The following is a 12,792-nucleotide window of genomic DNA, read 5'->3' as shown; positions in this document are numbered from 1 at the left end:
GTAACGAATGAATGAATAAATGAACCAACCAACCTTCCAGCCAATCAACCAACGTTGTAATGAGTCCAAGTGTGGGTCCCACCCCCGCCGCGGAAGCCATCTAGCCGGTTGACAAATATGGGTGTGGCCAGGCAGGTCCACCCTCAATGCCCCCTTTTCCAGGGAGGGGCAAAACTCCTGAAAACTCTTGGAAGTTTGTAATATTTTAACGTGCGTGCCTTCGAGGCCTCATTTATTTCTTTAGGAGTCACTGAAGACACTGTGCGGGCGCCTCCCCGACCCAGCCCTCCAGGGAGGGAACTCGTCCAAGGACGCTCTGCGAATTCTGCAGAATTCAGTCTTCCGGCTGCTGCTCTCCCAGAACCGATAGTTTTAGCTCCGACCCGCACAGCCGGAGTTCGAGGAATCCAGTCCGGGCATCGGACGCAGTCTGGCTCGCAGCCGCCAGAGTTTGGACCGGACCCCCCGGCGGGCGTGGCTGTTGGACCCCAGCGCCGCGCCTCCCAAGGGGGAGCCCAGGCTCGCCCCGGAGTGGGGCGGGGCTGTGGGCGGGACCTGATTGCTGCGGCCCCCGCATTGGCTCCACGGGTAGGGGGCGGGGCTTCAGGGGCCACGGTGCGCACTGTAAGTTCACAGCCCTAGTCGGTCCCATCGCCGTGCGGTCCAGCTCCGGAGATTTTGCCGCCCACCCGTCCGCCGCCTGCGCGCCTCCAGGTGAGTTCAGGTGGGGACTGTGTAGTCCGACCGCGCTCCTGGACGGTCACTCGAGAGGCCCATCCTGAGGCGCCCTATCGCAGCTCGCGCCCCAGCCCCCGACTTACCTCCACAAGGTCCTTTCCCCGGTGCCTCGGGCTCCAAGGTGTTTCTCACCCGAGCCTCGGTCCTGGCAGCCACGCCCGCGCCCCCCTCGGCCTGCGGGGCGCTGCGCATCCCGAACACGAACTCCTGGTTCCGCCCTCCACGCTGCGCCAGAGCCCCCGCCCCACCCCCCAGGACCCGGGAATGCCCTCCCGCAGCCCAGCTTGGGGTCGTATTTTTAGCCAATGGTGAGGTGTCCTCCTATCTTTAGCCTTAGCCGCGAGTGTCCTGAAACGAATCCGGGCTGAGCTGGGCTGCGCGGGAGAAAGAGGGCGGGGAGGGGTCGTCGGCTCCGGAACCCGAGCTGGGGCTGAGGAGCCCGACCCGCGGAAGCCAGGGGCGTGGGCCGCATGTCCGAGCTCTGGCCCCGCGCCGAGCGGACACTCGGACATCGCCCAAGCTGGAAAGCACGGGGGAGGCTCCTCCCTGAGTTTGGATACCCGGGCAGCGTCCCTGATCGCTCCTTTTCCCCCCTATTGTCTGGTTGTGAGACTAGGGCGCTCCCAAGAGAAGAAGACCCCGCGGACTATCCGCACCTGGTAAGCGAATGTGCAGCTCCTTGGGAGGGCGCTTGCCGGGAGCGCTGAAGCGCTGGGGACCCCGGTGCGCGAAGGGTCTCCTCCCGGACGCGGGGCAGTAGAGGGAGCGCGCGCGCGCGCCACCTAGTGGCCACGGACCCGAGAGCTGCTCCGCCTAGGGACGCTGGGAGACCTCGTGGCCAGCAGGGGAGACTCAGCGCCTACCGACCCTTCCGCCCAGGGGGTGTTCACTTTCGGTCTTGTTTGGAGCGCTATCCCCAGAGAACCAAAATACTTGAGGAAGCCCTACAGCTATTTGCTGGATAAATAACAGGGCTGACAGTGACCCGCTAACCCTGTCTGTCGCCCATCGGGGCTCTCTCTCACTTGCAGTATGACAGTAGGGTGCCTGGTGTTGGCTTTATTGTCATCCCATTTCAAAGATGAGGAAGGTGAGGCCCGGAGAGGAAGGGTCTTGCCCAAGGTTAGAGTGAGTCCTAGGTAGAGATAGATTCAAGGTCAGTCTCCTGATTTGAAGGTCAGAGGTTGGCTTTATTGGCATCCCTGGTGGGGAGTGGCCTAACATTCTTTGGGAAAGGAGAGGCTCTACCTTCAGGAAGTCATTTTCTCTAAAGGAGGCCCAGGGATCCTTCCAGAACAAGCCCACAAAGCTGGGATGGCTCCCTTCTGCTCCTCCCAAAGCTGCAGGGAGCCACCTGTCCCAACACCCCTCTCACTAAGCCTTGTCCTGACAGAGACCTCACTCCCATTTCTCTGCATGCTAGCAAGTTGAAAGAGGGGGCGGCCAAGAGGTAGGAGTTAAATGGTGGTGGCCAGGGATCCAGTGGCCCCAGCCCAGCTGGGAGCCTTTTTCTCTCCTGCTCCCCGTGCAGCTTGCAGACGTTGGCATGGCTCACTGTATCGGAGCCACTGGGACCTAGCTGGGTAGCAATGCCCACTCTTCCTCTTACTAGCTGGATGACATTAATAAAGTTACTTAATGTCTCTGAGATTCAGCTTCTGCCTCTGCAGAGGCCAATAATTGCACCTACTCTGCTGTGTCTGGGAGCCTTATGATGGAAACCATACTAGGGGAGCTGCAGCCTGGGGTCTGGTGGTTACTAAATCCGAATTGAATCCTTGGGGCTTGATGATTGCAATTCCCAGCCCTCCCCTGGTGGTTGACAGGGGCCCAACCCTTCCCCCCAGCCTCAGTGCTCTCCACATCTGGAATTGGGTGGGTACATCTGGCTCAGAGCGAGGGAGCTGTCAGGGGCGCCAGATCTGTTGTGGAAACACTCAGGCTGTCTTGGCGCCCTCGTAGGATGGAGCGGGGGAAGGCCTGGCCCAAGTTCTGGGCAAATCCCACCACTCAGCCGCCCTCTCCGGGAGTGGAAAGGAAGGAAAAGCTAGCCCAGGACTCCTCGCCTGCCAAGGGGCCAGATAGGCCCCCAGACCTGGCGTGGGGGGCACAGATAATTATCTGTTAGATAAATGAATGATGGGATTCCGAGACCTCAGAGCACTCCTGGCCTCCCCCCACCTTCCCCAGCTCCTTCCAAACTTAGCTGGAATTCTGCCACCGGAGACTCATTCTTTTGTTTCCTGTTAAGCTGCAGGTGCTCTGGGAGGGGCAAGATGTCTGGTCTCTGTGGTTCAGCATGACTGACCCGGGGTGTCTGGTCCTGGGGTGGGGTTTCCTGAGTGAGGGTCTGGGCTGGGGTGGGAGAGGGGGAGCAGCTGGGACTCTGCCTCTCCTGCATCCTCCTTCCTGCTCCCTCCTGCCCACCCCTCTCACTGCTCAGAATGAAGGATGGGGGAGTTCCCGTCGTGGCGCAGTGGTAAACGAATCCGACTAGGAACCATGAGGTTGCGGGTTCGGTCCCTGCCTTTGCTCAGTGGGTTAACGATCCGGCGTTGCCGTGAGCTGTGGTGTAGGTTGCAGACGCGGCTCAGATCCCGTGTTGCTGTGGCTCTGGCGTAGGCCGTCAGCTACAGCTCCGATTCGACCCCTAGCCTGGGAACCTCCATATGCCGCGGGAGCGGCCCAAAGAAATAGCAAAAAGACAGGAAAAAAAAAAAAGAATGAAGGATGGGGCAGAGGAACTAGCAGAGGCCTTCCCCCTCCTGCTCCACCTTTCCCCAGCCACTTCCCACCTGCTCAGCCCCAGCCCCCTGGGGTAGGTGGGCTCACCTGGACACCTGCTGGGTGACCTTGGACAAGTTTCTTTGCCTTTTGTGCTCTGATTCTACTATGGGGCCAATCCCCCACCATGGGAACCAGAGGGAGTGCTTGCCTCACTTCCTTTTTCTGTTAAACCCATATGACACCCCTCCAGAGTGTATTTATTTTTTCCACATTAAAAATATCTTTATTTTTTTCTGATTCCATGAATAACATGCGCTCATAAATAATGCATGCTTCTGGAGTTCCCACTGTGGTACAGCAGATCTGGCACTGCCATAGCTATGGCATAGGTCACAAGCGCGGCTGGAATTCGAACCCTGGCCCACTCTGTCATGGATGCAGCCAAAAAATAATAATGACAATAATAATAATAATACATGCTTCTTATTAAGACTTGGAGTTTACAGGGAGTTCTCTGGTGGTCTCGTGGTTAGGATTAGATGCTTTCACCACTATGGCCCAGGTTTGATCTCAGGTCTGGGAACTGAGATCCCGCATGAAGCCGCTGCACGCTGTGGCCAAAAAAAAATTAAAAAAGAATTTGAGCTTACAAAAGTATGCACAAAAAGGGAAAGTCGCCTGGAATTCTACCACCTTGAAGGAAATGCCATCAATGTTTTGGCAACTGTCCTTTCATATTTAACTTACATATATCATTTTTTTAGTAATGGGACCAGATACTAAAGATATATACATAATTAAAGATATATACATATATATACATATATATTTTATTTTTTTTAGGCCCACACCTGTGGCATATGGAGGTTCCCAGGCTAGGGATCGAACAGGAGCTACATCTACCAGCCTACGCCACGCCAGATCTGAGCCATGTCTGCAACCTGCACCACAGCTCATGGCAACGCCGGATCCTTAACCCACTGAGGGAGGCCAGGGATGGAACCCGCAATCTCATGGTTCCTAGTTGGATTCTTTTCCGCTGCGCCAGATCGGGACCTCCAAAGATAATATTTATTGAGGACAACTTTCCTCCCATGTCACTGACCCCACACCCCATCCCTGCCCGCCTCCGCAGTCTAGGTAGCATGTATGACAACTTCATGCTGGCCTTCTGTCTTCTTCTCAGTTCCTGTATAAGATACGATCCTCTACATCCACATGTAGATACACATATACGCATGTGCAGGGAGGGGAGCTGGTCAATGCTTTCAACAAATGGATCTACATCCACATGTAGATACACATATACGCATGTGCAGGGAGGGGAGCTGGTCAGTGCTTTCAACAAATGGATCTACATCCACATGTAGATACACATATACGCATGTGCAGGGAGGGGAGCTGGTCAGTGCTTTCAACAAATGGAATCTTCTAGACTACATTTTTGCATTTTGCTTCTCTTCTTCTGCAATGCCTTGTGGGAATCCCTCCAAAATGTCTGATAGCTCTAGTTTTAGAATGGGAATGACAAGAGGCTGGCTGTAATGATGATATTAGATGTGTTGGCAAAGAACTTAGCAAAATTCAGGCACACAGAGCCCCCACCCCCTCAATATTTGTAACCCTCAGGTGCTAGGGCAGGGGGGAGGGGCAGAAATGACAATAAACTCAGCCCTTGTCCATAAGGCACCCCTAACCCAGAGGAGAAGAAAAGCAGAAACCCTGAGCAGGTGACCTCACTTCCGCGTAGGATGTGATTGGGCCAAACAGGAGGTGTCTGTCCTCAGGTGCAGTCGGCTGAACACCTGCTGCGAGTCTGGCTCTGTGCCAGGCCTGGGCGGGCAAGACAGGTTGCAAAATCACCATCCTCCACCAGCTTTGAGACCCCCAGACAATTCGGCACCAGTCATGCCCTGGGCTCAGTTGAGTGCAAGAGGGATGAGCATCCATGCGACCGTGATGAGCGGAGCTGGGGACGCAGGGCGAGAGACCAGGGCCAGGGCCTTGCGTGTGACTTCAGCCCTGTCACCCAGGTCCTCCACCTGCAGAGGGAGGGCTTGACGCTGGTGATCCAGGCCTTGCGCGCAGTAAGTCTGTGAGGCGCCTGCGGGGGGGGGGGGGCGGCTTCCCACAGGAGTGCAGCCCCACATGGGTTCCTGGGGCTGATAAAGGGACCTCTGCCTTTTGTCATCCTGTCCCTGACTTGTACCCTTGGTGTTTCAGCTCCTCGGCCCTGAACCCCGAGAGCATCGCGGCCTCCAAGCTCTGTACCTTCCTGCTCCCAGTTTTCAGAAGAGTTTTCAACCCTTTGGGGAGGCAGGGATTTTTGCTGTCTTTATCCTTGGACTTCATCGATTGTTGATCTTTCTTTCCCGAATTCCCCGGGGTCACCTTTGGTTACACCCCACACGCTAGTCTTGGCCCTTTGGCGAGTGTTGCGGGGTCTGGAGCCCTCCCTCGGGGTTTCTGGTTGAGGGTGGTGAGAACGGACGGTTCCAGCCTTGGCAGCCAGGCCTGGGTGCCGAGGTCGCAATGTCCACCAAGGTGCCCATCTATCTGAAGCGCGGCAGCCGCAAGGGCAAGAAGGAGAAGCTGCGGGACCTGCTGTCTTCCGACATGATCAGCCCGCCGCTGGGGGACTTCCGCCACACCATCCACATCGGCAGCGGCGGCGGCAGCGACATGTTTGGTGACATCTCCTTCCTGCAGGGCAAGTTCCACCTCCTGCCGGGGACGGCCATCGAGGAAGGCGAGGAGGATGGCAGCTTCGAGCTGCCCTTCCAGTTCACGCGCACGGCCACGCTGAGCGGGCGCGAGCTCCCCGATGGGCCGTCCCCTCTGCTCAAGAACGCCATCTCCCTCCCGGTCATCGGCGGGCCCCAGGCCCTCACCCTGCCCACCGCCCAGGCCCCACCCAAACCCCCGCGCCTGCACCTGGAGACCCCTCAGCCTTCCCCACAGCCCTCCCCGCAGGAGGCAGGGTGTGTGGACATCTGGAGGATTCCGGAGGCTGGCTCCGCCCACAGTGGGCTGACCCCCGAGTCAGGGGCCGAGGAGCCCTTCCTGTCCCATGCCAGCTCCCTCCTCTCTCTGCACGTGGACCTGGGGCCTTCCATCCTGGACGACGTCCTCCAGATCATGGACCAGGACCTGGGCCACCTGCAGATCCCCACATAGGACCCGATGCTGGCCAAGCTGGGTGCCCAGGCTGGGCTGAACGCCAGAGGCAGGGGGTGGACACTGCCCTGGCCTAGAAGTCGGGGTCCCAAGGTCCCACCTGTGTGGTTGCTGGCCAGTGATGTCTCACTTTGAGCCTTTATTTCTCTCCCTCCCACCTTCTCCCCGTGGGCAGAGAGGCCTCATTGCTGTCCCCTAGGCCCCACGAGGACATGTGCAAAAGTCAGCCCAAAGTGCCTCTTCATCCTGGGCCCCCAGCACCCCCACTGCCAGCTGCTCCTCAGAGCCCTTGGACGAAGACTCTGCTGAGGCAGACTCTGCTTTTGGCCTCCCTCTGCCTCAGCCCTTGCCGGGGGGTGGGGGCAGCACAGCCAGACGGACTTCCAGCTCCGTGCTGAGGACTGAGAACATGACACCAGCGACCGAGGTCCCTCTGCCCCACCCTCCCCCATGACCAGGGCATTCTGGGGGCAATAAAACTTGCTGCTGCTGGTAGTTGTGCTCCCCGTACCCTGCCCCGGGGCTCCTCCTGAAGACAGGCCAGTCTCTGGGAGCCGGGGGCCGGCCCTGGGGGAGACCCCAGCCCCGGAGGGCCTTGCACAGGGCGGCCCCTTCCTCCCTAAAGGTCGGACCTCATTCCAAGCCCACAGTGAGAATGAAGCCAGAAATGAAGCAAGTGCCCGCTGGGGATGTTCCTACATCGATTCGAGTGTTTGGCAAGAGGTGACCAAGCACTGGAGCAGGCCAGGCGCTGGGCCCAGTGGCTGGGGTCTCTCAAGGGAGGCCCATGAGTGAAGGAAGGACCACAGTCCAAGGGCAACAGCTTCTCCAGCATCAGAGGACTGAGGGAGCACAGGGGAGGGCGGGCTGGGCCCGGGGCTCGGGGGGGATCCGACCGCATTCATCAGTGGAGCCATCTCATCGGCGCTGCTCTCGGAGCCTCTGTATGCACTCGGCAGCTCCAGGTGCTGGGGCACCAGACAGACCCGACCTTGCTTTCCTGCAGCTCAGAGTCGGGGCGGGGGGGGCCACAGAGAGAAGGGTATCAAATCCATAAGCGAGTACATTTCTAACAGTGTGGAACGCTGAAGGAGACGTGGTGCTGGGGAAGGCCTGGGGCAGGGGTGCTGCGTGGTGATCTGCAGAGGGCTCACAGATTTGTGCTCATGCATAAGCAAAGGCACTGAGGCACCTGAGAGAAGGACAGAGGAGCCAACATAGGCTCCTAATGGGAGCCTAGGTCCCCCAGGCCCACCAAGTCTGTGTGAGACTTAGTTTCCCCATCTCTAAAGTAGAGTCAGCGGGGAGTTCTACTGTGGCGCAAGGGGATTGGCGGCATCTTAGGAGCCCTGGGATGCAGGTTCAATGCCAGGCCCAGCACAGTGGGTTAAGGATCTGGCATGGCCGCAGCTGTGGCTTGGGTCACAACTATGGCTTGGATCTAATCCCTGGCCAGGAACTCCATGTGCCACAGAGCAGCCAAGAAAGAAAGAAAAAAAAAAGTAGTGTCAATGATACCTACCTTGCAGGGTTGTTGAGAAAATTGGGATAATATTTATTAATTTGCACGTGGAAGGTATTCAAAAATAGTTACTGTGGGGTTTCCCTGGCGGCCAAGTGGTTACAGATCTGGTGTTGTCACTGCCAAGGTGCAGGTGCAATCCCTGGCCCAGGAACTGCCTCATAGCGCAGGTGGAGCCCCCCCAAAAAGTTACAGTGTGTAACGTAAAGGAACCTGGGGCCTGGAAAAGGCAAGACTGTGAAGCCAGAAAACAATGGCTGGGAGTTTGCTTGCAAGGCTGAAGCTGAGGCCATGGGAGCTGCTGAAAGAGCTTAAGCAGGAGACACACATGGTCAGACCCAGGTTTTAGAAAGGTCACCACCCAGGCCAAGTGGGAGATGGACCAAAAATCAAAGAGGAACAAGCCGATACGGGAAGAGACCTGGCCCCGCTTGGGGACAGTGGGGACAGAGAGGAGGGGAAGGTGCTGAGGTGGGGCTCGGGGTCTGGAGGCAGGCGCTGGCCCCACTGATGCCCTCCTCCATTCTCTGCTGCTTGTGTCCCATCCTCTCCACCCTACAAATCTCAGACTCCACCTCACCTCCAGCCTTTCCTGCCTCTAGGCAGAGATGTCATACTAGAGGCAGAAGCAGAATTAGACCAGGAGATATTTTTCTTGGCCACACTGCCTTTTGGGGGCGGGGGTGTGTGCGTGCTTTTTTTTTTTTTGTGTGGTAAAACATAAATAAAATCGTCCATTTTAACCATTTTTAAGTGCGTGGTTCAGAGGCATGAAGGACATTTGCATTATTCTGCAAACATCACCACCATCCATTTTCAAAGCTTTGGGCATCCTCCCAGCGTGAAACTCTGTACCCATTAAACACTAACTCCCCATTCTTCCTCCCAGTGCCCCGCACCCACCCTTCTACTTTGTGTCTTTGCGAATTTGCCCACCCTAGGGACCTGATATGAGTGGAATCATACAGTATTTGTCTTTTTCTGACTGCCTGATTTCACTTAGCATAATGTCTTCAAGGTTTATCCATGCTGTAGCACGTCTTGAAATTTCCTTTTATTTTTTCCTCTTTTTTTTTTTTTTTTTTTTTTTTTTTTTTTTTTTAAGGGCCGCATCCACGGTATATGGCGGTTCCAGGCTAGGGGCTGAATCAGAGCTGCAGCTGCCGACCTACACCACAGCCACCGCAACGCCAGATCCGAGCTGAATCTATGGCATACACTGCAGCTCACAGCAATGCCAGATCCTCTCACTCACTGAGCGAGGCCAGGGATCAAACCCACATCCTCATGGATACTAGTTGGGTTTGGAACCCACCGAGCCACAATGGGCGCTCTGAAATTTCCTTCTTTTTACAGGCTGAATAATATTCCATTGTGTGTATATTCCACATTTTGTTTTTCCACTCATCCATCAGTGGACACCTGGCTTGCTTCTACCTCTTGGCACTTGTGAATATTGCTGCTGTGAACATGGGTGTACAAACATCTGAGTCCTTGCTTTCATTTCTTTTGTGCATACACACAGAAGTGGAATTGTTGAATCATATGATCATTCTATATTAAATTTCTTGAGGAAACTGCCATTTTCCATAGAAGCTGCCCAATGTTACATTTCTACTAAACTTTTTTTGTGGAAGTATCAGGCCAGGGATGGAACCTGTGCCACAGCAGTCACCAGAGCCACAGCAGTGACAACACCTGATTCTTTAACTGCCAGGTCACCAGGGAACTCCTTAATTTTTTGTTTGTTTGTTTTCTTTTTAGGGTCATATCTGCAGCATGGAAATTCCCAGGCTAGGGGTTTTGAGGTGGAGTTGCGGCTGCTGGGCCACACCATAGCTATAGCAATGCCGAGCTGCATCTGCAACCTGCCACACAGCTTGTGGCATCCAAATTTTTAATCCACTGAGCAAGGCCAAGGCTCCGACCTGCATCCTCATGGATATTAGTCGGGTTCTTAACTCTCTGAGCCATGACAGGAACTTTTTTTTTTTTGTCTTTTTGCCATTTCTTGGGCCGCTCCCACGGCATATGGAGGTTCCCAGGCTAGGGGTCCAATCAGAGCTGTAGCCACCGGCCTACGCCAGAGCCACAGCAACACAGGGATCCGAGCCATGTCTGCAACCTACACCACAGCTCATGGCAACACTGGATCCCTAACCCACTGAACAAGGCCAGGGATCAAACGAGAACTTCGAAACTGAAAAGTTTGCCATAATTTAAAGAGTAGGTGTTGCACTATCTCCAGTGAAATTTGAACCCAGGTCTGGGAGACCCCAAAGCTTGTACTCCACCGCACCCCTCTCCTCCCACAGGGGTTCAGCTTCAGGCCCTGCTCACACGTGGAGGCAAAGGGTGGGGAGCGGAAGGGCCAGCATCCTCTGGCCTGCAGGCTCCCTCTCAGTGCTTGGGTGGCTTGTCCCCATCTGCCTGGGAGGGGAACGACCAGAAAAAGGACACCTTCCCTACAGCTTCATCCAGCTGGAAGGCAGCACCTCATGCTGGACATGAGGGGAAGCCAGAGTGGCCACGAGAGGGGGACATGCTTGTCCGGGGTCCTTGAAACTGCTGCTCCTCCCCAACTCCATGCCCCCAGCCCTGCATCAAGCTCCAGCCCAAGGGCCCTGGGAAACTACTCCGGCTGCTGTGTCCAGGTGGAGAAAGGGGACGAGCCTTCGCCAAGGCAGCCAGAGACGGAGTGAAGAACCTGCCCTCTAAGCTCGTAGAGTGCTAGACATAGCCTTCAAAACTATGCACATGAAGGAACTAGTCAAAACGGGAAGAGGGAGTTGCACAGCGAAAAGTGACAAATCCTTTATAGTCCAGTGTTTTAGATGCCCAACATCCATGCCATGCATATCCTTATCCCAATATTTACCCTTAAAAGCATTACATATATTATTTCATATAATTTATAATTTATGTATGTGTGTGTGTATATATATATACACATACATCTCCATATATCATCTTGTATAATAAATCTATCCCTCTTTCTGTCAAAAATATATTCACTCCTTTTCCAAAGGGAGATGACTCAAAATCTTGTCAATTATCATATCCACTTCCAAGTCCGGGATTTCTTTTTTCTTCTTTTTCTTTTTCTTTTTAGGGCCACCCCTGTGGCCTGTGGATGTTCCCAGGCTAGGAGTCGAATCGGAGCTACAGCTGCCGGCCTACACCACAGCCACAGCAACTTGGGATCCGAGTCGCATCTGTGACCTGCACCACAGCTCACAGCAACGCCAGATCCTTAACCCACTGAGTGAGGCCAGGGTTCAAACCCACCACCTCCTGGTTCCAGTGGGATTCGTTTCCGCTGTGCCATAATGGGAATTCCTCTTTTTTATTTTTAAATTGGGCTTTTAAAATTTTTTATTATTTTATTTTTTGTCTTTTTAGGGTTGCGCCCACGGCAGAGGGAGGTTCCCAGGCTAGGGGTCAAATTGGAGCTATAGCTGTTGGCCTACGCCACAGCCACAGCAGCTCAGGATCCAAGCCATATTTGCAAGCTACACCGCAGCTCACAGCAACACCAGATCCTTAACCCACTGAGCGAGGCCAGGGATCAAACCTACGTCCTCATGGATACTAGTCAGATTGGTTTCCCCTGAGCCACCACAGGATCTCCCAAGTGTAGGATTTCTAAATGACATCTATTCCTCCTGCAATTCCTTTACCAGCCAACCTCAACATTTTGCAAACTAAAAACTACACTGCAAAGTTAATTACCACCAATATACCCTATATAGAGTAGTAGAAAGAAGGAAAGAAGGATGAGACATTTAAAATATGTTTAAAATATACTCGAATCCGCAAGAAAATAGATATAAGTAGAAGCTACAGACTTTTCTACAACAAAACTGTAGCTGGTATGAATAACTTCCCTTCTTCGATACCCAGGTCCTGTTCCCTTTGCCTGCAGCTTGCATCTTGTCTGTTCAGGATTCTTGACCAGGTGACATGTCCCAGACCTTCTTCTTCTTCTTTTTTTTTTTTTTTGCTTTTTAGAGCCACCTCTGCAGTATACGGAGGTTCCCAGGCTAGGCGTCGAACTGGAGCTGGAGCTGCCAGCCTATGCCACAGCCCCAGCAAACACAGGATCTGAGCCACATCTGCAACCTACAGCACAGCTCACGGCAACGCCGGATCCTTAACCCACCCACTGAGCAAGGCCAGGGATCGAATCTGCATCCTCATGGATACCATTCAGATTTGTTTCTGCTGAACCATGGCAAGAACTCCTCCATTAAGTTTTAATTTTAGCTTGCTTGGGCTTTATCTGGCTTCTTCAATTGGAGAAATTGTATTTTTCATCATTTTGGGGGGAAATTTATCAATCATTTTCTTTTAACTATTGCCTCCACCACTTTCTTTCCCCTTACGCACTGGGACACCAAGTAAATGTCTCTCTCTATATCCTCTACGTTTCTATTGAAATTTTATATTTTCTGTTCTTTTGTCTTCCATGTTGTATTAAGGACAATGTCTTCCTACATATCTTCTAGTTCACTCATTCTCTCTCTCTCTTTCTTTCTTTCTTTTTTTTTTTTTTTTAATCTTTTTTTGCCATTTCTAAGGCTGCACCCACGGCATATGGAGGTTCCCAGGCTAGGGGTCGAATTGGA

The 12,792-nt window shown here is 54.0% G+C and overlaps 1 protein-coding gene across 6 annotated transcripts; it reads left to right on the top strand.

Moving 5' to 3' along the window:
- The first annotated feature begins 588 nt into the window (after positions 1-588).
- On the top strand, positions 589-7,137 carry CDC42EP2 (CDC42 effector protein 2). Of its 6 annotated transcripts, none has more exons than XM_047775309.1 (4): positions 589-714; positions 1,355-1,397; positions 5,499-5,552; positions 5,689-7,137. In XM_047775309.1, the coding sequence occupies exon 4, from the start codon at positions 5,998-6,000 to the stop codon at positions 6,640-6,642; it is 645 nt and encodes a 214-aa protein (XP_047631265.1). In that variant the 5' UTR covers positions 589-714; positions 1,355-1,397; positions 5,499-5,552; positions 5,689-5,997; the 3' UTR covers positions 6,643-7,137. The 6 variants fall into 6 exon arrangements, with proteins under 6 accessions (XP_047631265.1, XP_047631264.1, XP_047631266.1 ...); XM_047775308.1 differs by having other exon boundaries at positions 5,253-5,552; XM_047775310.1 differs by lacking the exon at positions 1,355-1,397.
- Positions 7,138-12,792: the final 5,655 nt, after the last annotated feature.

This window comes from Phacochoerus africanus, chromosome 4 (genome assembly GCF_016906955.1).
Source record: "Phacochoerus africanus isolate WHEZ1 chromosome 4, ROS_Pafr_v1, whole genome shotgun sequence".
NCBI lineage: Eukaryota > Metazoa > Chordata > Mammalia > Artiodactyla > Suidae > Phacochoerus > Phacochoerus africanus.
This window is presented reverse-complemented; position numbering and strand designations above follow the sequence as displayed.

Bases quoted from the DNA above. Each gene is read 5' to 3' on its own strand.
- CDC42EP2 (XM_047775306.1), top strand. From the start codon at position 5,998: ATGTCCACCAAGGTGCCCATCTATCTGAAGCGCGGCAGCCGCAAGGGC.